At 33.2% G+C, this 24,314-nt stretch overlaps 4 protein-coding genes across 4 annotated transcripts; all 4 read left to right on the forward strand.

The window, feature by feature from the left end:
• Nucleotides 1-398: 398 nt before the first annotated feature.
• Bma-ddx-35 (putative ATP-dependent helicase DHX35, putative) lies at nt 399-6,291 on the forward strand (the record flags this gene model as incomplete). The annotated part of the gene is made up of 20 exons (XM_043077668.1): nt 399-468; nt 932-1,074; nt 1,376-1,468; nt 1,947-2,024; nt 2,160-2,261; nt 2,530-2,591; nt 2,658-2,787; nt 2,910-3,022; nt 3,158-3,260; nt 3,343-3,453; nt 3,859-3,955; nt 4,158-4,310; nt 4,398-4,522; nt 4,605-4,755; nt 5,034-5,128; nt 5,202-5,279; nt 5,442-5,577; nt 5,698-5,854; nt 5,942-6,044; nt 6,244-6,291. The coding sequence occupies 20 exons, from the start codon at nt 399-401 to the stop codon at nt 6,289-6,291; spliced, it is 2,148 nt and encodes a 715-aa protein (XP_042933602.1).
• Nucleotides 6,292-6,562: 271 nt separating this feature from the next.
• Nucleotides 6,563-10,266, forward strand: Bm3565 (CDK5RAP1-like protein, putative; the record flags this gene model as incomplete). Its single annotated transcript, XM_043077669.1, has 12 exons — nt 6,563-6,710; nt 6,788-6,911; nt 7,044-7,149; nt 7,210-7,327; nt 7,845-8,055; nt 8,242-8,362; nt 8,473-8,709; nt 8,873-9,026; nt 9,104-9,234; nt 9,321-9,470; nt 9,976-10,104; nt 10,189-10,266. The coding sequence occupies 12 exons, from the start codon at nt 6,563-6,565 to the stop codon at nt 10,264-10,266; spliced, it is 1,707 nt and encodes a 568-aa protein (XP_042933603.1).
• A 1,682-nt stretch (nt 10,267-11,948) lies between these two features.
• On the forward strand, nt 11,949-12,345 carry Bma-rps-29 (40S ribosomal protein S29, putative; the record flags this gene model as incomplete). The annotated part of the gene is made up of 3 exons (XM_001902777.2): nt 11,949-12,010; nt 12,123-12,222; nt 12,337-12,345. The coding sequence occupies 3 exons, from the start codon at nt 11,949-11,951 to the stop codon at nt 12,343-12,345; spliced, it is 171 nt and encodes a 56-aa protein (XP_001902812.1).
• Nucleotides 12,346-12,760: 415 nt separating this feature from the next.
• Nucleotides 12,761-23,705, forward strand: Bma-trpp-11 (flj12716l protein, putative; the record flags this gene model as incomplete). The annotated part of the gene is made up of 22 exons (XM_043077670.1): nt 12,761-12,970; nt 13,060-13,217; nt 13,456-13,632; nt 13,852-14,016; nt 14,719-14,815; nt 14,975-15,124; nt 15,220-15,507; nt 15,644-15,799; nt 15,861-16,121; nt 16,430-16,585; nt 16,789-16,992; nt 17,131-17,279; nt 17,392-17,517; nt 17,576-17,705; nt 17,896-17,955; nt 18,023-18,124; nt 18,340-18,441; nt 19,110-19,155; nt 19,219-19,333; nt 19,465-19,687; nt 23,166-23,336; nt 23,688-23,705. 22 exons carry the CDS (start codon nt 12,761-12,763, stop codon nt 23,703-23,705), a joined length of 3,264 nt encoding a protein of 1,087 aa, XP_042933604.1.
• Nucleotides 23,706-24,314: the final 609 nt, after the last annotated feature.

Consider the following 24,314-nt stretch of genomic DNA (forward strand, 5'->3'; position numbering starts at 1 on the left):
GTAGTAAATTTGTTTGTTTGAACGGGTAGTGGTTGCCTGTTTCTATGATTATCTGAAGGTAACATAATCCACATAAAACAACTGTTGATCATTCAAATTTGTGTAAGTACAAATTGTTTAATTTCTTGAATTAGAAAGTTGAGTGCGATTTTGGTAGGCACTGATAAATTAAAATGTTTGGAATGAATGTATGATGTTGGTGGTATAGTAAAATAAATTATTGGCTACGGTCGAAATTTTTGGAGTAGAAATGTATGTGTTTAAGGGATTACGGAGATTAACGTTCCTTGGTTTCTTAAGCCTTAAGCGAAGCAATATGAGTACAAGTAATTGTCAAGACTGGGTGAGGATGTTGCAGGTGGAGTTATAAGTGGAACTGAGTGAATGATGGAGTGATTATGCGGAAGTGGTCGAAGGAGAATTCTACTTCAGGGTTTCGGAGAGGTAGACCGGTCTTCTTGAAACCGAGTAAGTGTGTTGTTGGTTTCGAGCAAGCTTTTATTTGAATATACTCGCTGTGCTGTGCAACAAGACTGGATTTGTTTTCCTTTATAGTTCGTTGCATCATCCGCACAGCCTAAGTAGTGTTTTAGACTGAGATTTTGCAGCGTATTGTTCAGCTGGATAATTGTTTTTGAACTATTGAACCTTAGTTTGATTACCTGCTATTACGATATTAAAATTGCAACACAAATTAGTCGTATGTTGGTTATATTAACTGTTGTTATATGGAGGTGTTAAGCTGAAATACCTTATTGGTGAGATTTCTCAAATTGTCTTTCGTCATATTTTGTGACATTTTCATTGAAATTTGCGCATATTATTATTTCTTTAAAATTTCTGTGCATATTTTTTCTGTTACACCTCCACATAACATATATATAGGGAAGCTATCAAAACAAATGCATACGTATGCGAATATTTTTTTCAGGTGACGGTGATGTTTTTGATAACCATAATGGTCCACTTATTCTGGAGGACCGTTTAACCGAAGAAAGAACAAATGTAGTCGTAAATAATCCATTCTTAGCACTCTCTATTCAACAGCAACGTGCGCGACTTCCTATTTTTAAAGTATGAGAAATGAAATTTTTAAGAATAGTGCAATTTGAATATAGGTAAGCATTTAGTGATTTACTGATGATATAATGTTTCCAAGCCTGGAATCATTAGACTCATTATAAATTGTGCTTAAGTTTAAAGCAACTATCTTCAGCAGATATAATGAAAGAAGTAAAGCTCCGCTTGTTATGTTATGAAGTTTTCAATAGAGCTATATGTAAGATTATCAGTACAACCAACAAGCTGTTCATATTGATGAAGCTTATCTGTTGATTTTATTGTTATATTTTTTCATTTACATCGTTTGTTATAGTATCGCAATCATATTATATATCTGCTAGAAAAATATCGTATACTTATCATCATTGGAGAAACTGGATGTGGCAAAACTACTCAAGTACCTCAGGTGATAATATTGCCTTTTTAAAATTTGCTTCCTTTTCACTTATTTTACTCTTAGATTATCTTGATGCTTTTTTTTTGAGGTGAGTGTTTGGTGGTGTTCAAGTCCATTGTTTTTATTACACGAGTTCTATCTGAGGACAGAAATTTCGTTATTTGCTCGGTAGAAAAGCTTTATAAGTGAAAATAAAAAGGAGCATTATAATTCCATCTAAGCTTCGGTTATCGAAATGCAATTTGGACTCGGATTATAATATAGAGTTTTCATATATGTGATGAGTTCCAGTATATCTGATGGTATCTATCATCAGATATACTGAATTTAGATTCTATCAAATGCATTAATGTGCGCATGCATTACGAGAAGCAGCATCAAAAGCCGGAAAGATTTGAATTACATTAAATATTTACCTGTGTATATCACTGTTTGCGGTTATTAGGTAAAAAGACGAAAGTACTACATTGTACGGACATTTTTTTAGTACTTGATGGAAGCCGGTTGGGCTTCAGATGGGCGAAAAATAGGTGTAACACAACCAAGAAGAATAGCAGCAGTGACGGTTTGTTTCTTTTTTCTCATAGAATTTTCGATTCTTATAAAATTTGATGTAATTGTAGTCATTTCTTCATATTTCCATTTTTGAAATATCGTTAAGATATTACCGAACCTGATGTTAGGCAACAATCTTTTTTAGTTGGCTAATCGCGTTGCTGAAGAGAAATCATGTAAACTTGGTGAGGATGTTGGTTATGTAGTTCGCTTTGACGATATGACCGATTCGAAAACTAAGATAAAAGCAAGCTTTCCTTTCATATTGCATTACGTTATGGCACAGTATAAGAATAATATTATTTGAGGCATTGGTGTTCAATTCATAGATGGGTGTTTCTATTGCTTACTTAAGGAAGTGAATCTAATTAAATAAGTACTAAAATATTATGTACTGAAAATAAATAGTATTTATTTTGCAATAAAGACAACTGAGTTTTGTCATATAAATTTCTCCAGTTAGCTGTGCGTTTATTTGCATATGATTATTGTGGTTTGATATTATGTCATTTCAGTTTATGACAGATGGTATCCTTCTTCGTGAATTTATGTCCGACCCTTTATTAACACAATACAGGTATTATATTTTCCTGTAACCTTACATTTTCAGTATATGAAAATTGTAACCGCTGATTTGTTGCAGTATACTAATGGTGGATGAAGCGCACGAACGTTCTATAAACACCGACATTATATTGGGTTTGCTGCGAAAAGTAATAATGGTACGTCAGGATCTGCGAATCATTGTTTCATCTGCAACTCTTGATGCTACTGTTAGTTATTTGTTTTTTTTTTTTTCTTTTTTTTCTACTGTTAATTATGTGCTAGGGACGGAAAGATTAACAGATTATTTTGTATCTCCCATGAATCTTGTAATAAATTTCAATAATTGCAGCTTTTCCGTGATTTTTTTGAGTTAAATGATACAAGCGACAAAAGCAAAGATATAACGAGTATTATCTCTGTCGAAGGTCACATCCATCCTGTCACTGTCTATTATACAAAAAAGTAAAACTTCAGGCGCTAGAATTGTTTAAAAAATGTTTTTTTTTTTTTTTTTTTTTTTTTAATTTTGGCTACTTTTTTATCTAATATGAAAATATGTTGAATGTGAAAAAAATTTTTTCTGAATGATGTTTTTAGTCCCGTGCCGGATTATATTCAAAAAACGGTAGAAACTGTTCTCGATATCCATAAAAATGAACAACCTGGCGATATATTGGTGTTTCTTACAGGCCAAGATGAGGCATGTTAAGTTGTTTTGCAAATGTGTTTCAAATGCTTTAGTAATTTACAAGAAATATAGTCTAAAAAATAAGTTTTTTTAGGTAGAATCAGTTAATAAACAGCTACTTGAAGCGGTCAGAGATCTAAGGAAGAAGGAAGTGGATAAACTTTGGATCGTACCAATGTATGGCTCATTACCAGGATTCCAGCAGGTATTGTATTCATGTTTCAACGAGTTTTTTCTTTTTTTGTTTTTCAGTTTGCATATATACTGAGCGTAACTGATGGTGTATGAATATTATGAAATGCTTTCTAGCGCTTTTTGATTGTATGTACTAGATAGATTACATATACTTTCAACTAGATAGCAATTTAATATAATTTTGCTTTTCTACCACTTTGTATCATCTTTTTTTTTTTTTTTTTTTTGACAGAATTGATGGTTATTGTGTATTTTGATAAGCTTTTCTTTTTGCAGTCAACTTCGATTGGCAATTGTTGAAGTAGAATTGTAAATTAAGATATAAGTTACATGCAGTAAACCTATAGTTTGTACTTTATTTTATTATAAGAGGTTGTCTTGGTTCAGATAAAGATCTTGCATCACTTTCTTTCAGTTGAAAGCTTTTGACTCAACTCCTTACGGCACACGGAAAGTCGTGATTGCTACAAATATTGCCGAAACGTCTCTAACCATACCTGGGATAACATATGGTCAGTTCAGAGATCTAGTTTAATGAAAAGTCTTGCTTCTTGTCTTTCTAACATGTTTGGAGTCAACTTCGATTGGCAACTGTTAAAGTAGAATTGTAAATGAAGATATAAGTTACATACAGTAAACCTCTAGTTTCTACTTTATTTTATTATAAGAGCGTTGTCTTGGTTCAGATAAAGATCTTGCATCATTTATTTTTAGTGATTGATTGTGGTTTTGTGAAACTTCGAGTGATGAATCCTGAAAACTATTTTGAAAGCTTGATGAAATTGCCTGTTTCTCAAGCATCAGCACAACAACGCACAGGCAGAGCTGGACGAATTCGACCCGGAAAATGTTATCGTCTTTATCCACGTATGATGAAATATATTTCACCTATAAGTGCAATTTAGGCATCTAGCATCTAAAGCTATTCTTAGTTTTTACATAATTGACTTTCAGAAGAAGAATATGACAAGCTTCTGCCGAATACGATACCCGAAATGCAGCGACTAAGCCTTGCATCTGTCATTCTATTGTTGAAAGCTTTAGGAATACATAATGTGTTACGCTTCAATTATTTGTCGGTAAGTTTATTTTCTTTTTAATAGTAGCTTATTTTAATGCTTTCAATTCATATAGATTTGTTTCTAATGCAGGAATTTTCAGCGGCCACCTTCCTTTGCAATGATTGAAGGTCTTCAGTTGTTGTATTATCTTGGAGCCCTTTCAAAGGACGGTTTATTAACTAATCCATTAGGCATTCAAATGATAGATTTTCCTTTGCCGCCTCAACATTCCAAAACTCTTTTATGTTCGGGTAAGTTCAGATCGAGAAGAATCGTTTTGTTTAATACTACAAAAGTAATTTTAACTTTCACTTTTAATTCCTATTATCATAAAATACCTCCAGCTTTTGACAATTATTCGTATATAAGTTATTGGTATAAAAGATCCTCTTCTTGATATTGCTAGTACTTTTCATGATGATTACAAATTTGTACAATATAATGTCGACTTATAGCAATTTCATTTAATGTTTCAATGTTGAATTATTTTCGTTAAGTATAATTGTGGTGTTTAATGTTGTATTTGTAGGTGAACTTGGTTGCAGTGAAGAGATTGCAACGATTATCGCAATGCTTCAAATACAGGATGTTTTTATCATACCATCAAGAAATCGTCATGAAGCTGTAAATCTCTTCAGTTTTGCCACATGTTTTTAAAATATTTTAGTAGAGTCGTCATACTTTTGCTTTGTTTCAGGAATTAATGAAAAGAAATTTCTCGGTTGAAGAAGGCGATCATTTCACTCTTTTGAACGTTTTCACAAATTTCATGCTGGTATATTTCATAGTTGCATTATCTTAAGAGTGATTTTTCAGAGATGTCATGAATTCAAATTTTTAATTGGTGATGATTTGTGTTTGTTTTTTAAGATTTGTTTCTCAGTGCTTTTCAGTACAAGAGTCTAAAGTTAGCTTCATTAGTATTCTCTATTTTAAGAATGGGAAGTCAAAACAATGGTGCATCAATCATTTTCTGAATTACCGTGGCCTTTGTCGTGCAGAAGCAATTCGTAATCAGTTGCTGGGTCTTTTGAGGCATCATAATATTCCAATCAAATCATGCAAAGAAAATGGTATTTATCGTATTTCTGTCCTATATTTTCAACGTGATACTGAGAATTAAATAACTTTTTTTTTGCTTATAGGTGGATTTTTTAGAGTGACTGAGTGATATTTTGAAGTGATTATTTTAGGTGAGCTAAACTCAGTCCTTCATTGTCTGGTTAAAGGATTCTTCTCACAAGCTGCGTATTATCATTATTCTGGCGATTATGTTACTATCAGGAATGAACACCATTTCAAAATTTACAAAGGATCGGCGATTATGTACAAAAGAGAATTCCCAAAATGGTTTGCAAAAAATTACGAACTGTTCATAAAGAATGTAAATCAGTTGTAATTACTGACAGTATAGCAGTTATTCGAGTTCAAATTAAGGGTGATATTCACGGAAGTGCTACAAGACTCGATACGTGACATCAGTGTAATTGAACCAGAATGGTTGTATCAGCTAGTTCCAGAGTACTACGAATTTGGGACGGTATAAAGTTTTGGTTACCTAATTTCGATTGTCTAAGTATTTTTATAAACTGTCTACAAACTACTAAAATTATAAAAATCACTTACGTTTTATTGTGTCATGCATCCATTCTGTTATTGTTGAATTACTCTCCACTCAGAAATACTCTATCAAGGTTCCTCTTTCTATTCGTAATTCTTTTTATTACTGCTATTTTCAGGATGCCGAAATAGCAAGGAGAAAAGTGGAAGCAAAAAGTGTTTCATAATCAGTACCTTATATTTGTTTGTTTTGAGAAAGTGTAATAAAATCTTTTCAAATATAATTTTGTATGGCCAGAGAGCAGTTTTATATGCATCAAAACGTATTCCAAACTTTATTTGTAAAATCTTAATAGCTACATACGATCGTACTCTTTTTTATTGATATGCTTACTAGTTGGTCTATATAGATACGGCAAGCTTTCGTTTAAAGTAAATAACAGGAAATCTGAAGAGTTGTGCAGTTTGCAGTCTTATGGTCACATAACGGTATTCTCTATGAATAGCCAATACATTCTTCTTTGCAAATTCTATATGAAAACTAGCAGCAAGCAAATACGGCAGCTACATTCTTCGCTGGTTGCTTATTCTCAACTCAAGCAGTCTGCATCGCTTGCTCAGAAAAGGCCCCTGAAATTCAATATCGGCAAGTTTCCCTGAACTGTTTCAAAAAATGTAAGATACTGAAGATTTGGTAGCTGTATCAGCAATCATTATTTGTAGATGGCCCTGGATTGGACTACTTTGTCAGTAAGGCAAGTAGTGAACACTTGAGTAAAGTGATGCCGAGAGCAGAAGAGATGGATCAGTCGTTGAGTGCGATGGCTTCTTATGGAGATGGGTTGAAAGTTATGTTCAAATTTATGATATGATGTTTTGTATATTGATTTTGTTTATCTGTTTATTTATTCATTCAATTAATTTATTTAATCATTAGTCTATTAATTTACTTTGTTTGTATAATTTATTATGATATTTCAGTAAAATTCATAACATATGGTTGCCAAATGAATGTAAATGATGTGGAATTGGTACGCTCATTGTTGCTATCATCAGGTTATGTGGAAACAGATGACGTTAAAGAAGTAAGTGTAACTTTTAATGTTTACTTCGCGAGATTACTGATGTACGTTATTCCTATTTAGGCTGATATCATATTATTGATGACATGTTCAATACGTGAAGGTGCTGAAAACAAAGTATGGGATGAACTAAAGGTACTGAGAAAAATACGCCGCAAAAAAGGTGTTGTTGGAGTTTTAGGTATGCTTTATGTTGAGACTAGTAAACATTTTCTTATATAATTGTTTTATTTTGGAGTATTAATATTGTATTCATTGCATAGTCTGTACAAGTATACAATTATTCATTACTTTTACGGAGCGTACAGTGCTTGACAACTCAGTACTTCTGGTGACTTTTAGATATTACTGAAATAGCCTTCATTCCTGTCATTTGTTATCTGTTTATGTTAAAGTGTCCTCACGAGAAGTGATACGGATTTTGTGTCATATAATACTGTAGTAATATTAGTTAACATATTTTTATTTTACTCTTATAATCCGCGAATATTCAAACAGATTAATGTTAATTAAAACAAATCGAGAACGATGTCATACAAAAATGTTTGACATTTATTTTAATTTTTGTCCTTTCTGTTCTAACAGCCATGTCAAAACACTGTAATTTTTTTCTTACTATTTCAATTATCCTTTAGGTATGTCATTGGACCATAATCGCTGTTATCCATGTAAGCGAAATAATACTTATCACTTTGAAGGTTGTATGGCGGAACGTGTAAGGCATAATTTATTGACATGCACTGAAAATGTTGATGTGGTAGCTGGACCAGATTCATATCGAGATTTGCCACGGCTGTTGGCAATTGCTCGATGCGGAAGTATGGCAATAAATGTGCAACTATCGGTAGAGGAAACGTATGCTGATGTTGTCCCGGTTCGAAAGGACAAATTTTCCAAAACAGCTTATGTGTTCGTTCTGGTTTTATATATATATTTGATTTCATATATTTTCTTTTTAATCTATCACACTTAACATAGGTATGTGTAAGACGTGAAGTACGTGAAAGACTTAATGTAATAACACTTTCTGTGTTTTTCAAATAATACGCAAATACTGTTTAGTTATATGCATTCTTGGCAGTTATTTTATTATAGATCGATTATGCGTGGTTGTGATAACATGTGTACGTACTGTATTGTACCATATACAAGGGGAAGAGAGAGGAGTCGTCCAATGAATTCTATACTTGATGAAATTAGGAGATTATCTGATGAGGTAATATTTCTATATTTTCGAATCATTCAATATATATTTCCGGGATTCCATGACTTTTTCAGTTAACTATGCCGAAAATTGTGCTATATAATGTCGTTCGAATTTTGTAGGGTGTGAAGCAGGTGACGTTGCTTGGACAGAATGTCAACAGTTATCGAGACCTATCAGAAATATCATTTCTTTCTGCAAATTTGGCAGAACCTGGTGTTGCTCCTGGATTTCGCACCAAATATAAACCGAAGAGAGGTGGATATAATTTCCTCACACTACTGGATAAAGTATCACAAATTGATTCAGAAATGAGGATACGTTTTACTTCACCACATCCTAAAGATTTTCCTTTGGAGGTATTTCCGTTTATGATCTTTTTATATATGTTACATATTTATATTAAATTCTTTGATAAGTTAATAATATTTAGTGAAAATAGGAGTAAGATAGGGGTGATTTTATTTTCCTTGAACATTTTTAAACCTAATAGTCGGCTCACATTTAATTGGAATTTTATAGGTGATACAACTGATAAAAGAACGCTCAAACATATGTAAACAAATCCATTTGCCAGCGCAAAGTGGTAGCAATATTGTATTGGATGCAATGGATCGTGGCTATAGTAGAGAAAGTTATTTAGAATTAGTCCATCGCATTAAAACCGTCTTACCAAGTAATGACATTTAATTGAAAGCTTTTTTTTTTTTTTAATTAAAAATCTCTCACACATCATTTGATTCTAATATTTAGATGTATCGCTCACGAGTGATTTCATAGCTGGTTTCTGTGGCGAGACCGAGGATTGCCATCGAGAATCTCTGGACTTGATCAAACATGTTGTTTATTCTTTTTGCTACGTTTTTCCGTATAGTCAAAGGGAGGTAAGCGAGCTTAGTTTTTTTTTTTTTATGAATCGCTTCTGATCAATCACAACCACAGAAAATGGGTAACTATAGTAAAATTACAGAAAACCAAAGCATATCGACATCTGAGAGATGATGTACCGAAGGAAGTGAAGAACAGACGCCATCAGGAACTGGCGGGCGCTTTCAGAGAAACAGCATTAAAACATAATGAGTCTCTCCTTGGAACCAAACAATTGGTGCTTTTAGAGGAAGTATGTTTATTTCTATTATTGTTTATAATGCTCATTAAAAATCCATAGAATAGGTTGGTCCCGATTTTATTTATGATTCATCACACAGCACTTTTAGTATTATTGGTAAGAGTATCCTTTGGTAAGAATATATAAGAGTATAACCTGGAAAAGAGTATTTGATGGCTTGGATTATTATTTTGGTTAAATGTCTTATTTGCTCGATCCACCAAATGCAGTAATTTATGCATATATTAATATTCCCTTGGTTCATTGGCTTTCGATGATTGCTACAATTATTATTACTATTATTATTACTACTACAATTATTATTACTACTACTACGCTCTTTTTTTTCGGATTTCAGGATTTTTTGCTTTATTTCCTTCCTTTGGTCTTAGAGGACCACTAGTTCTTCAGGACAATTAATTACCGTTTTCCCCCTATGCAACCTGCTTTTCCATTTAAATAAATTTCTCCTAAAAAATAATTATGAATATTGCACCAAATTTTTGAGCATTTCTAGACAAGTAAGCGTTCTTCTGAGCATCTGCGAGGTCGAACTGATGGCGGAGTTAGTGTTATTATCAATAAGTATTACAATGATGGTTCGGGATTGGTGGAACTAAAACCTGGCGATTATGTTGTCGCTAAGGTATGTTAATTCAAATCAATTAAGTTGGCAGTAAGTTGATCGTAAACAATATTTTCTCCCGCTAAGAGAGGCAATCTTTTTCAGATAATATCTGCAAATTCGCAAACGCTCCAAGCCTTGACACTTCAGACGACAAAGCTAAAGGATTTCGAAAACTTATGAAGAGGTAATAGTAAGGAACATCTATCTACGTACAAAGTGTTAGGAAGATAAATGGCTTACATCATACAACGCATTTAGCAAATGGAAGAAGCAACTTTATCGACAAAATTTCTAGAAATTATTAGCAGGAAGGGAACAGTGATGTAATGTTATGTCGATTGTTTATTGGACAATACTTTGCTTTATTACTAATTTTTACATATTATAGAATTTAACAATTATATGGATTTCCATTATTTTAATAGCATGTAGTAGCATGCTTTGATGCAGGTAACTACTACGTAAATGATCCTCGTTAGCGCGTCTTCGATTTGATTTTTTTTTTAATGATCACAGAAATGGGAAATATGTGTTTTTTTAAGATTGGCAGATTCATGGCAAGTGATACCATTGCAGACCTAAGCAGTTTTTGTTCCAAATGTAAATCAGTTTCTATTGTGTAGGGCTGAGAAGGTTAAATGTTTTTGTTTGTCGATTTAACTTTCTGATAGTATGATGTTAAGTTGATGAAATGCTTTACTGAAAGTTTAGGTCTCATAAAGTTATCTATGTAATGCGTTGGTACAGCTCTTCATGAAATGATGAAGAGCTGTACCAACGCACAAACATAATTTTGCTTAGTCTTCCACCAATGTGATTGTTTCTGTTCTGCTAAAAGCAACGTGGACTACGTGACGTTGTAGGAGAGATAAGTAAACAAATAAGTAAATGTATATACGAATGATGTATTCATCAACAAATCGAGATTATAAACGAAAAGATAACCAGCATGAAACAAATAAGCAGTTAACTGGTCGCACGGACGAGTCATACATATGTGAAGAATATCTGTGATGGGGGAGGGGGAAGGGGGATGCATGGTTCGAATAGCACCTACCCGTTGCATGCAGAGTGGTGACTCTACGCTGAGTCTCTGATGGGAACTCACTGGGATACCCGAATACCAGAACGACGCTGTAACCCTCCAAGGTGACAGCAGCGAGAAAGCAAGTCGAGATTTCACGCTAAATTTGATCAGCCAGGGATTTGAATTGCATGACGCGCCGTTAATTTGACTTCCTGGCCGTCACATGATGAAATAGGTCAGGGATGGGTTGTGTTGCTCGTGTACTGTTTGTGTGGGTGGGTTGTCCTCTACGTGGGAGTGTCATTTTGTCTGGGAGGCTGTGCTTTTTCAAGTGCTCATTTCATTGGTGATGTTTGACCCCGTGTCGATAATGTGTTTCATGTTTTGTGCAATTGATCTTGTGTTCTGATATCCCCCGAACATATCGCTAGGCATCTGGGATTCTTCTGCAATTATTTTTAGGGCGGTAGAGATGAACTAAATTATGTGTTAAGTTACTTTTCACTGGTTAAGTCAACTGTGTTTGTCAGGTGTTTTTACAAGTGAGAATTTCAGCGTTGTATGTTAATGTTAGCCTTTACTGCAAATGTTCATTCATGAATGTTTGCGATTGCGATAGTGACAGTGATATATGTTATCATAGTTGGATGTGAGTGTGTGTGGCTTAGCTGGGTGCTTTTGCTATGTAAAACTTGTGTTTGTAAAAAGAGAATTAGAGAGAATGATGTCTTTTTGCAATATCGGTATACTTACTTCGATAGTGAATTTTCTTCCATGGTTTCAGAGACTGCTTGTTGCATCAGAAATTGAATTCATATATAACAACTAAATAAAGATGGGTCATCAGAATTTATGGTTTTCACATCCGCGCAAATATGGCCCAGGTTCTCGTTCATGGTCAGTAAACACTAAGTTTCAATGCCACATTCGATCTGTTTTGAGTCTTTTCATGCAAAAAGTATCTTACACCTTTATTCGTAGATATCTTTGCATATGATTATATTTTCAGCCGAGTTTGTTCAAATCATCATGGGTTGATTAGGAAATACGGACTTAATATGTGTCGACGATGTTTTAGAGAGTATGCTTCCGATATTGGATTCAGAAAGGTATGAGTCGAAAGGAGTACACTCTCTGTCTCCATGCTTTTGTTAACTTTTATTTTTTTTTAATAATGAATACATTTTTAAAATTTGTTTTACAAACAAGGAAAATTATTTCAGCTAAATTGACGTGCAGAAAAAATGGAGAAATACAATCGCGATATGCTTTTCTTCGCATTCTTTTGTAACATTTAATTATGATCGGTTTTTTTCTTGTTTTGTAACGTTTCTTTTATTCTTTTGTAATGTTAACTTTTCCGTGGAATAAAGTTTAAATGTTATCTTTGTTGCTCGTATTCATGGCAAATAATTATGCGTACCTACCCGTTCTGCAATATTCCATTTACAACACTTTAATTAGGTAGTTTTAAGTGGACTTAAAGGATTTATTTGGTTGTTAGAATTTAGGAATTCTCTTGCTATGCACGCTGTGGTGCTGGTTGCATTCAGTGACGTCTGATGCTGAGTGTTCGACTCTTATCCCCTAGGATGTACACTTTGATTGCAAGGATGACTCGACAGTTAATGTATTTTAGTGGTAAGGATGGATAGTGATGATATACCGGAAGTGTTGGTTGCCAATCGGCAAAATCAACTAATCTTCCTGACAGGATTAGATATCGTCAATAATAGGTCTCATGCAGCTGTCTTCTCAGCTTTCACAGTAAATCGAGAGCAAGATCGTCCACCAATTGATTTTGTTATGCTCGATGGCACCCAGACATTTTGCGAATCAAAAGCACATCAACAGATGGTATTATTTAAAATGATATTGGGGTTGGAGGAAACAGAAGATGAGAATAGATTCAAAGATTATGTAGACAGGGATTGTGAACATTTTAGGTGTCGAATTTTTCGCGAGGATTTATTAAAGTGGATTGGTTCAAGAAATATGTTAGAGACTTACCGTCCGTTATCGTACTGTTTGCTGATTTGGATTGGGATCATCCATCTTGGAATGAGAAGGCCACGGAATGCGAGTCGAAGATTTCATCGCTTAGGTAATATTGACTTTATTGCATGGATTTAGTTCAGAAAATTCAGAAATTTAATTCTAGTTTGAAATTCTCACTCGGAATGCGGAATTTTTCATATTATTTTACTTCAGACATATGTTGTTCATTAAAGAGTGTGATAAGATTAGAGTCACTGTCAACAAAATGATTAATTTAAAAAAAGCGGATTTAATTTCTTGTTTAAAATGACTATATGGTATGATATAACTGCAATGCACTGTAGGACAAGCATCGGAATCCATGCAACTCGAATTTGTATTGTGCTACTACAACAAACTCAGCTAATGGACAATCCATTAGCTGTGGAGAAAACAGCCAAACTATGTCAGCTATGTCAGCTTCCAACGAAACAATTGTTTATTCTACCCGTTGGCGAACGAATGTTTTCATCGGTTTTAAGGTTTTCTTTCGTTTACTTGTTCCCTTAATCTATTTTTTCGACCCTATTTGCTCTAAGAGTGTGAGATTGGAGTTTTTATATTTACCCCTACTCTCTAAATGTAGGTATTTGACAATATGACTCAACATTCTTTTTTTAGCGTGGAAAATGGTTTCAATTTATGAGACGGTTTCTTGTTCAACCATAAGTTTAATAACATGGTGCATTTCTTTTTTCTAGGCTTGAAACCGCATTCCATGAATTAGCGCAAGCATTCTATCAACACTGTCTGAAATCAATCCGTGCGCGATCTATACCAAATAATTTTTCAAATCTTATCATTCGTCAACAGTTTAAACTGGCATTCATCTCGGAATTACGACAAGATACACACACGGCACTCAGGTCATCACTTTTTTTAGTCACTTATTCCTAAAAATTACTTTCAAGATTCATGGTTTTAATTAAATATCTCAAATAGCTCTAGTGTCGTTACACGTTTTTTTGTTAGCTCATATTTTTAGAACAGAAACATAAAATGAATGATTTTATTTGTCAAATTTTCTCCACTATTCGCTTTATAGCTTAAGTTTTTGCCGTATCTATTGGTTTCAGATGCCTTGATAAAATGCCTGAACAAAATTTTTTTCTCCAAAATACTTATTCAGTATATTGCTTTGTTCAAAATATCATTTGTTCTCCAACTGTTTGAATTGTCTGGAATCAGAAAATTTGTGTGCTATGGTTGGGATGTATGATTTTGAGTTTATGAAAATTTATCTATTAAAAAGGCAACCAGATAGGTTTTTCATTTCACATTATACTGGTTTTGTTTCTCCAGATAGTTTTCATTTCAAATGCTTTATTAAATATTGAAATGACTTCTTTGTTAGAAACACTAAGACATTTGGACTTGTTTTGTTAAAAACAAATTAAAAAATTACCATCTGATTGTATTTAATCACTTTATCTACTCCGGACTTTTGCTTTCTATATTTACTTTTGTGTTTTTGCATTCATCTTTTTATGTGTCAAAGGATGTTATTGTAAATGGTATTGTGATTGCTAAAAGTTTTTTTTTTTTTCATTTTTAAAAATTTATTTTAGACATTACAAGCTAGCATATCAACATTGTACCGAGTGCGAAATCGTCGATAGTGAAATATATGAACTGCGAGCAGTGGCCGGACTCCTCAATTATAAGGTGAATTTCACTTTTTTCACGATCCTTCTATGCTTTACATTCTTTACTGTTTTTGATGAAATATGCAATTGTACCGGAAGCGATTGCTTTAGTGGAAAAGATTTCCAGAAAATCTGTTAACGGAACATTCTAAATGATACATCTTTATATTAATTCCAGATATGTCAATTATCATTTTTTCACAGTGCAGCATTAGAGGCATTAGCACAGCAACGACGACATAATAATACATTTTTTTGCTTACCTCCAGGCTCGTATCCATCCCCAGCCATAGCATCAATTGAGCATTTATTATGGAAAGGCAAACAGGTCTTATTCTGTATTTTTGGCTTTGAGTTGATTTTCATGATTTCATGGTTCACTTCAAAAATTCTCGCATATTTCATGCATTAGTATTATTTTAGTGTTCGTTATTTGCGAATTTGTTTGAACGAGCCGTCATAGGTGGTTTGGTTGCTGTATCAACTCAACATCCTGGAATGTATCTTCAAGCAGCAGCTTATTACTATCGGCAAGCAAATGAAGCTATTATCGCTTTAAATGCTTCACAGTTAGCTGGGTCAGTTTATCCTAATCCTGACCCATTGCTTGCAACTACAGTTTTTTATGGACAAAGGCCATGGAGGACAGCTACGGAAAATGGCAGTCTGTCGGATCCGGAAACTGAAAAAAATGCCGTCATCGCACTTGAGGTCAGTTTATTATATCTTTTGTAACATATAATTTCAGCTCTATTAGTTTTAGTACGTTTTAACTGTAACACATGGCCTTAATGGTTAAAAACAGTGCACTTTAATGTTTAAATGAATAAATTAAATGTTACTTCAGTTACGATGTTCTCCAAATCATGATCGATCTATTGCTCTACTCTCCTCTGCAATGTCCCAGTTCAAGAAATACAAATGTCTGCGAATGCAGCGTTACATGATGTTCTTGTTATCAGATGAATACTTCATAACAGGTCAATACGTCAAAGCTTTACAGGTAGTTCTTATGATGGTTTCTTTCTTGTATTTACCAAATTCTTGTTCTCCTTTAATTTCAGTTTGCATCACATTTAATTTGGGAATGTCGTCGGGAAGGTTTTATGCAGCCAATTACAATACTGCTTCTGCGTGCCCTTGTATGTGCATTTCGAGTAGCAGACGTGAAGGAATTTATGACACTTAGTATGCAAATGCTTAACTTGCGCGCATTTCCGACTTTTGCTCCCATTACGGAACAAATTATAGCAAATATTGAACTGATTCGTCAAGGCTTTCCACCTCATGTACCTATCCCAAATGCTAATATATCTTCGACCGAGGTTCATTATTTATTGCATTTTATTTATTACGCTAAATTGTTAACTTATATGGTGTATTTAGACGAATAAGTGAGTAACTTGAACTTTTTAGCAAGTACTTGTTTTGCAGTTCACTTTCATTTTATAAAATATCGAAATATTCCTGTTTTTTGAGAAGGATGATAACCACTCACCGATTCTGTCATAAAGTCTTGGATTTCATGCATAAGCATTCTTTAACGAATTTAAATAAAAATTACGAACCAGAATATAGATAAATAGATTCACATCATTTCGGATATTTTAAAATACTTTCGTCAATTTTGAAGATAGAGGCATGTCAAAATCTTTGGAAGATGGCATTTGCTGAACGTGTATTTTTTTCGATAAGCGCACCCCGTATTGATGCATTTATTCGTGCTCGTGTTGCTTTTCTTAACAATACCACAGAAACTGTTCATGCTAATTCATTAATTCTTCTTATGGTAATTTTGTCTGTTCTCTCTAACGTTTTTGGTTCTGTATTTACTATAAGAATTTATAATACGTATTTTAGCATTCGCTAATACTAGCAAGTGGATATTTTTTCATAATTTTAAAGAGCGAAAGTGTGATATTTCTTGAAGTTATCTTTCAACTTATTTATCATTATATAAATATTTGTAAATCATCATAAACTGTCATTTAGGTGGCCCTCTCATCGTACTCTAGTAAAACGATCTTTTTCGAAAGAATGAAAATTACTGTCAGTGATGGGAGTAAGGAACCAGGAGAGTTGCCATTATATGAATTTACCGAAGACAATGTCGAAATTAATCCAAAGAAAGAAACGGTCAAAATGTACAAGATATCATTACCTCAGTCGTGTTGTACGAGCGCCAGGCAACTTATAGTAATGATCTTTCTTAGTGTTTCTGTTTGTATTTATTTTTTTTTGTTCTTACTTATTCCTGTAAAATTTATCTTTCAGAATAAATATATATATGTGTGAGAGAGAAAAAAAAAGAGAGCAGAACTTATTTTTTTGAAGATGAGCGGATTAAGCTTGGAAATGGGTTCCGTACATTCATCTGTTTATGGTACAATGGATTGGGATGCTCAATCGTTGTCGTATGGTACTTATGATAATTCTTACATGAATTCTATATTAGACGCATGTGTCGGTCAGACGATACTTAAGTAAGTTTGATATTTCTTTACATCTTTGCCTCTTTATTAATTTCATTATTATTCGTTTTTAATACTGTGATATTGTCTTTATCGTGACTGTTTTCAAGTTGTTTTTTGTCAGAATCGAACCTCGTGAAGCTCATTTTCGCCTTGAAGGAATTGGTCAAAGTGAAGCACTACTTGGTGAAATTGCCACAATACCGCTGTCATTTATATGTGAGGAAAATAGTCCGATAGAAAGTATTAGGTATAATTATTCTTTTTCTTTCTAAACATGTTGAATTTCCTAAAAAATGTTATTGCAGATTGGATTGGTGCTTGGATACTAAGGAAGAGATGGTTGGTTCTGTGGTTTTTGTCGATGAGGAAAATCAGTTTGTTCCGAACGGCACAAAAGTTTTAAAATGCAGTAACTCTGAAATTCCACCTTTTAAGGTCAAAACTTCATTTTATTAAAGTTCATATTTCTCCACTTTATAATCTTTTCGGCAACGTAAATGTTTCTATTCTGTATAGTTTTAAATCATCCACACTTCATGCATCGGTAGTCTCAAATATCAGCAAGCGTGTGTTTCAGCTGAATTTACGTTTAAATGTTAAAAGTGTAGAAACAGTAGTTTTGCAGGTTCAGTTGAATATAAGATACTGCACTCAGACCATCTGCTCGACAAATATGTCGGTAACGGTATGTTTTAGATGTCTTACTGTTTCGCGGAATAAACGTTCTTTACGGCGAATCTCTGTTGTTGAAGGTCTCTATATCGCTGGACGATATGACGGTGCAGAAACGCTTCTTAGTATGTTTGCGGTCAAGACTTCCATTTGATGTCGAGAGCAAAATACTGACTATAAACGTTAGTGGTTATTCTCGTAAGATAGCTTTAACTGATGGAACGAATCAAATTCGCATAAACAGCCCATTTAACTTTCTGCTCGGTAGATTATGTAATGATTGCTTTTATCTTGATAATTATGGACATAACGATGAAGCTAACACAACATGTCTTTTCATCTTGCATTTCTTATTTTTTCTCTCAAAGATTAGCTTCGTGCACCTTTCTTCTTGCAGAATGATGTGATTGAAAATCCGCTTGCGGAAACCAATTTCTTTATTCGGACAAACATAACAACAGTGGCAGATATGGTTATTTCGAACATATCATGGAAAGCGGTATGTTAATGTTGTATTGTGTTATTAATAGATGTTTCATTACAGTAATAATTAAACATAGAATTTGTAGCATCTATTAAATTATTTTGGTTCTTGAGAAGCAAATCGTGTGAGCATGATATTAGTTCGCTCGTTCAGTAACATAAATGTTTCTATGTTGTCTGGTTTTAAATCTTTCACCGCTTCATTTAGCTAAATTTGTGTTTAAAACTATTCTCTTGAATTACATTTCTAATTATTTAAATATCTCAGCAACAATTAGTAGTGAAATCGGAAAATTTTCATATAAACAGCATCTGATGTGTTATGTCGAAAACTTTCCTTCAGATTTCGACATGCACATTTTCTTTATTATAACTGAGATTGACATCATAAGATCAGAACTATAATCAACGATGCGATCATCTAAGTGATGAAAGTGGGATAAGGTCAAAATCAGAAACAGATCTTTTGAAATTTGATATGTACTGATCATCATTTATAACATTTTTAATAACATTTATAACATCCTGATCATTGCTGTAGAGAAAATTTTCAAAATCACTGTCATCACTCTTTGACAAATGTAAACTTTAAATTCTAAAAAAAAAAAATCTTTTTTCTGTGAACTGTTGAAGGGATGCGAAACTTGTTTTCGATTATTATTATTATTACTAATTAAATTTTAGGGTGCTGGAATGGAAACTGATGAAGACGAAAAGATTTTGCTGAAAGGTAAGTGGTAAACTTATGTTCTTTAGGTTGTGGTATCTTGCAAAACTAATTTAGATGTTTTAGATGAAATTTGCTGCCTTGAGAGCGACGTAATAACTGTTTGTTCACCTGTACGATTTTCGCTGAAAGCAGAAAGTAAGCGATGTGATTTGGGTGAAATATATATACGTTGGAGAAGGTTAATTTAGATCTAATAAAATTATTTAAATTTATCATTGTAGAGTATTTAAAGAAGTTTATTAGTTAATTATGTACTTTTTAAAATGGTCCAAACCATTTCTAATATAATTTAGACGAGCTATATTACAGGAATACTTTACTGGATGGTTGGGTTTTGTCCCAGCTTAGCATTGGATCTGTTCTTGTGAAAAATTCTCCACTATCAGTTGAAGCGCATCCTCGAACTTCTTATCTTATCGTACGAACAGCAATTCCAGTTATTTTTACAATTCGAAATCTATATGACAAAGTGATCGATCTGCAGATGATGTTAGAATTGGCAGATGTATTTGTGTTCGCTGGCAACAAAAAGGTTAGATTGTCTTCTCTACACTGATATTTCGGAAATTCCAAATGGTTTTTTAATGTGTCTATTTTTAAGTTTGTTGATGATTTGAGATGTTGGAGCATGTTATGATGACATAGTTCGAGCTATACAATGTGATTTGATAATCTAACTAATTCAGATTGTATGGGGTAGTTGATAAATCTATTCGGTTCAAATTGTATTACGGTAACTGATAAATCTAGTTTTAGCTAAAGTAGTGTATTTGCTGATAGAAACAATTAATATCTGGTTATAAAAGCACAGCGGTACTGCAGAATTATCAATTTATTCCATTAACCACCATTCTTGCTTTCCTTCTTCGTATAACTTTATGTTTAACATAAAATTTTTTCTGTAATGGTTAATTTCAATGAGATTTTCGTGACCACTAGTGCCCATGCATTTCAAAGCTAAGTTCCATTTCATTCTTAATTCAAATTGCTTTCAGTGTTTTTGTTTCAATTTCTCAATTTATGGCCTCACTTTGATCTGTTTTTACAATTCATTTAATTAATTTGTTTTTCTAAAAAATAGAGATGGCCTTTTGTTTTATTTTGTACATATTAAGTTTTGTCCTCAGGAACGGTTGCAATACATGTTTATCAGTTAAATCGAAAATAGAGCAATATTTTCCTAGGACATGGAAAGAAATTGGAGTGCACCGTTAATTTTTTTCATGATTTATTTTCGATACTCTATGCTTTCAATACTTTAAGTTTAAAAGCGTGGATTGGTGGTGTCACTTTTTTTTTTTTTTGGTTTCCTTAAATTGATTTCAAAATTGTTAAGTCTGTTTTGCTCTATACATGTTTCCGTATTATTTCATTGTCACTTCGAATCATCACAATTTTTCCTATTGGCTGATCTCTTGCTTATGGTATATGTATACTCACGCAAATACCTACAAATACACGTTTCCCACAAGAATTGTTGACGAATTATGTTTAGTTGCTTCATTTTTCTGCTGAGAAATAGCTGTTGAAAAATGCATATAAACATTCAGAAGACAGAGACAGAAGAATTAAAGTTGTTCATTTCAATTTGGCTAAATTCTGTGAATTAAAAAGATAGAAGTAATGTGTCTTATAAAGTGAGATTAGATGATAATTGAGAATTTATTTTTATATTCTAACCCTCCTGATGCCGCCACTGTATCAGGTTCAGTTTCACTGGCATATTGAGAAGAATCCATCTCAGGAATTCCTTTTCGGAAAACAGTTTGGCTTATTAATTAAAACAAATAAAAAACTTTTATAGATAAATTTACTAAATTTATTGTATCATCGTAGTCATTCGTCTGTGAAATAAATATGTACTGATTTGAATTTACTGAAATTCGGGACTTCGAGAATTTCTCTTCCAGAAGATGGACATATTGTTTTGCATTTTTCACACATCGCTTTCAAAAGCTTATTATCAGTTTAAATTCTCCATGCTTTATCTTTTTGATGTGAATGTGAGAATAGCTTATTAAACTTGCTGAAATTTATGGTTTTTTTTTTTTCGTTTTTGTTTTTATTTGGTAGAATAGTAATATGTGTTCTGATCCGAAAGTGATCATTTTATTCTTATTCTTTAACTGATTCATCTGTTTATTATTTTGCTAAGAAATTGTGGTCCATAATCGCTAGAAGCTTATCTTAAAACCGATTAGTGTCATTTTTTATTCGCTGCGCCATTTAACTTAAACGTTAATGGGACTGAATTTTGAGTTATCGGTTCAACTGCTACTTTGACAAGAAGAATGTCTCATATGAGTAATCAATTTCAGAAAGATTTTGATAAAAATATATGTTAAAAAACTGAGCAAATTGATGTTCTTTCAAATTGACTAATTTTTTCGATCAATCAACAATAAAATGTTGCAGTAAGCAGTAGGAAAGAGATGAAAGAACGTCTTCACTGTTCAAAATATGTTGGCAACCATGAATTAAAAAAGAAAAGAAGGAAATAATTTCAAAAAAAGATATCATCCACAAACGATGTTTAATCTTGTTCAGTTGCATTCTACTCGGTCATTCATCCTTCCTTTCAATATTTTTCGAAACAAAAGTAGTTGTCAAAAATATTAGCTTACCTGATTTCTCTTAAGCAGAAAGGAAACATTCCTTTTGGCTAAAAGTTAACTTTCCTTCTTTCTCGTTTGATTTTTAAATTTTTATTACAGCATCGCCAACTCCATTAGTAAGCAGTTCTCACAAAAGAATGATTGATGTTTGAAGGTAGTAGAGTGATGGTTGTTGAAGGATAACTAAATTAAAATAAATTGGACTAGACCGGACATAGTCTCTTCTTCTATTTCATTACATTATTCCTTATCATCATTATCATCATCGTTATCATTACCACTACTATCATTTCACAGTTTATAATGGTGACATAAGCAAAGGTGAAAGAGTGAAGAAAGAAGAGCAAAGATTGCAAAGAAGAAATGTTAGCATTGTTGTCATATTGTATTGTTATCTCATTTCTTGTTTTTTTTTTTTTTTTTTTTTTTGGCATAATACCACCTGACTGAATCTTTTTTTTTGCTACATTTCTAGATTAATCTGACAAAGATGCATTAGCTTCTATTCATAAAAGTTAAGGATGAAGCTTTTTCATGACGACATCAGTCAGAAAGTGGGTCAACAGGAATTACATGACTTAAATTGTGGGTTGCCGAGAAGCGTAGATTTTTGTCCATAATAGGAAAATGAAATGACACGTTGTTATACTTCTCGAACTCTTCTTTCATATTAGTCGTCAGCAAAATAAAACTATTGTAGTGAGAGATGTTATCATTGCTGATTCACTGATAATGAAGAATAGTGAGACAATGCTGGCATATGTAAATGGAAGTATTCACGGATATTAGAATGACCCAAGTGATGTCAGGGCAATAGAGAAAGGACAGTATGAGACTTATGATGCAACGATAGATTGCAGTGCTTTCGATGTTTTTTTCTGGTTAATTTCATTATTTCATTAGGTAGCCAGTGCTTATCACAAAACACAGCTCTGTACTTCATTCGAGGCAATAATGAAGCTGAATTTTGTCAAATTGACAGTTAAATTTTGAAAGTCTACAGAGAGGAATATGTGATGTGCTCTAACTCAAACTCTACTAAGTTCTTTCTAGTCTCTAAAGGGAATTCCATTCGCTTTTCTCTGGCTTCAGTGACAGCTCACCTCACGAACATATTCCAAATATTTCTGTTGGGTTGACTGTGTCATCCGTTTTTTCTTAGCTGAGAAGTAGCATATGATTAGACTGGTTAGGAGAGAAGTTGAGAAGGATGAGCTATACGTGAAATAAGTGGAAATTTGGCTCACGTGACCGTATTTCCTTTCTACTCTTCAAAATTTTCGTTCTGAATTTTCTACGTTATAATACACCTTCATATGCTGTTTTTTTCTGTTAGACTAGTGTTTATGCCTACCTATCGTATGCATATTTGGAGAATATTTTTCCCTTTTGCAGATCGATATTCGTTTATTACCATCGGAAATTTATGAGTATAAAGTATCAGTGATGGCTCTTTGTGCTGGTCGTTTACCGTTCCCGAAGCTCACAATTCGAAGTTCGATGTTCGATCCAACAGTGCTGGACGAAATTACGTTGCTTTCAATTCCAGATGCTATGTTTATACTGGTTAGTTCTTTTTTTTTTTCTTTTGTTCTAAAATGATTTCAGAGGATTTGTGCTAATTAGTGTCTGGATATATCAGCTTTTGAGAATATTAAAATTCAAGTATCTTTTGAAAATTTAATTTCTGGAAAATACTTGTTGCATTTTGTTGCCATATGTAGTCATCTGTTTTTAATACTTTGAGAGAACGGTAATTAAGTCCGAGCCATTTGTGACAAATCTTCCATTCTCGTTTATGACAAGTAACAGGATTTTGTCAGTATTTTGGTTGGTGAAATATTGCTCAGTTGCGGAACAAATGAATAATGATGATGATATATTTGCATAATTGAATGAGGTACTGTTGTTTTGCAGCCTTTAGCTAAGATGTGAAATGTGATGACAACTGATTTGGTTGGTTTCGATTCGGATTGATTACTGCTAGCCTACTGCTATGGAGGCTTTGTTACTGATGTTTTCCGATCCGCCGATCATGATTGTAAGGTAGAGGGAATAAATAGACAGTCGTCAACCTTTCGCTATTGCATATCATATTTAGATGCCTAGTGATAGTAATACATCTTTTAATTGTTCTTTGTTAAATAAAGTTGACACTAGTGACATGCTTTTGTTCAGTAGTGATGTCTAACCTTACACTAAGATGAATAACCGTATCTCGTGCAATTTTCTGTAGCTCTTTTCGTCGGCATGTTTCTAAAATGGTTCGTTGCTTATTTCGGAAGTGCTACAGTTAGCTGTTGTTCCTGGTTGTCTACATTAGCATGAAGCAGTTCCTTCATGATTATTCAACTGCAGCACGACCACACTGAATGCTGAATGCATTTGCCGAAGGATATTTTACATGTGCCTCTGATTTTACTCTCATTATTATCGTTAAACTGCTTTGCTTGTATTCTTTGCATTAATTAGTTTCATTTTAGGCATCCGTCATTATTCATCCCACAGATGAATGGATTTATGTACGTAATTGTAATGATTTTA

This window comes from Brugia malayi, assembly GCF_000002995.4.
Source record: "Brugia malayi strain FR3 genome assembly, contig: Bm_v4_Chr1_scaffold_001, whole genome shotgun sequence".
Lineage (NCBI taxonomy): Eukaryota > Metazoa > Nematoda > Chromadorea > Rhabditida > Onchocercidae > Brugia > Brugia malayi.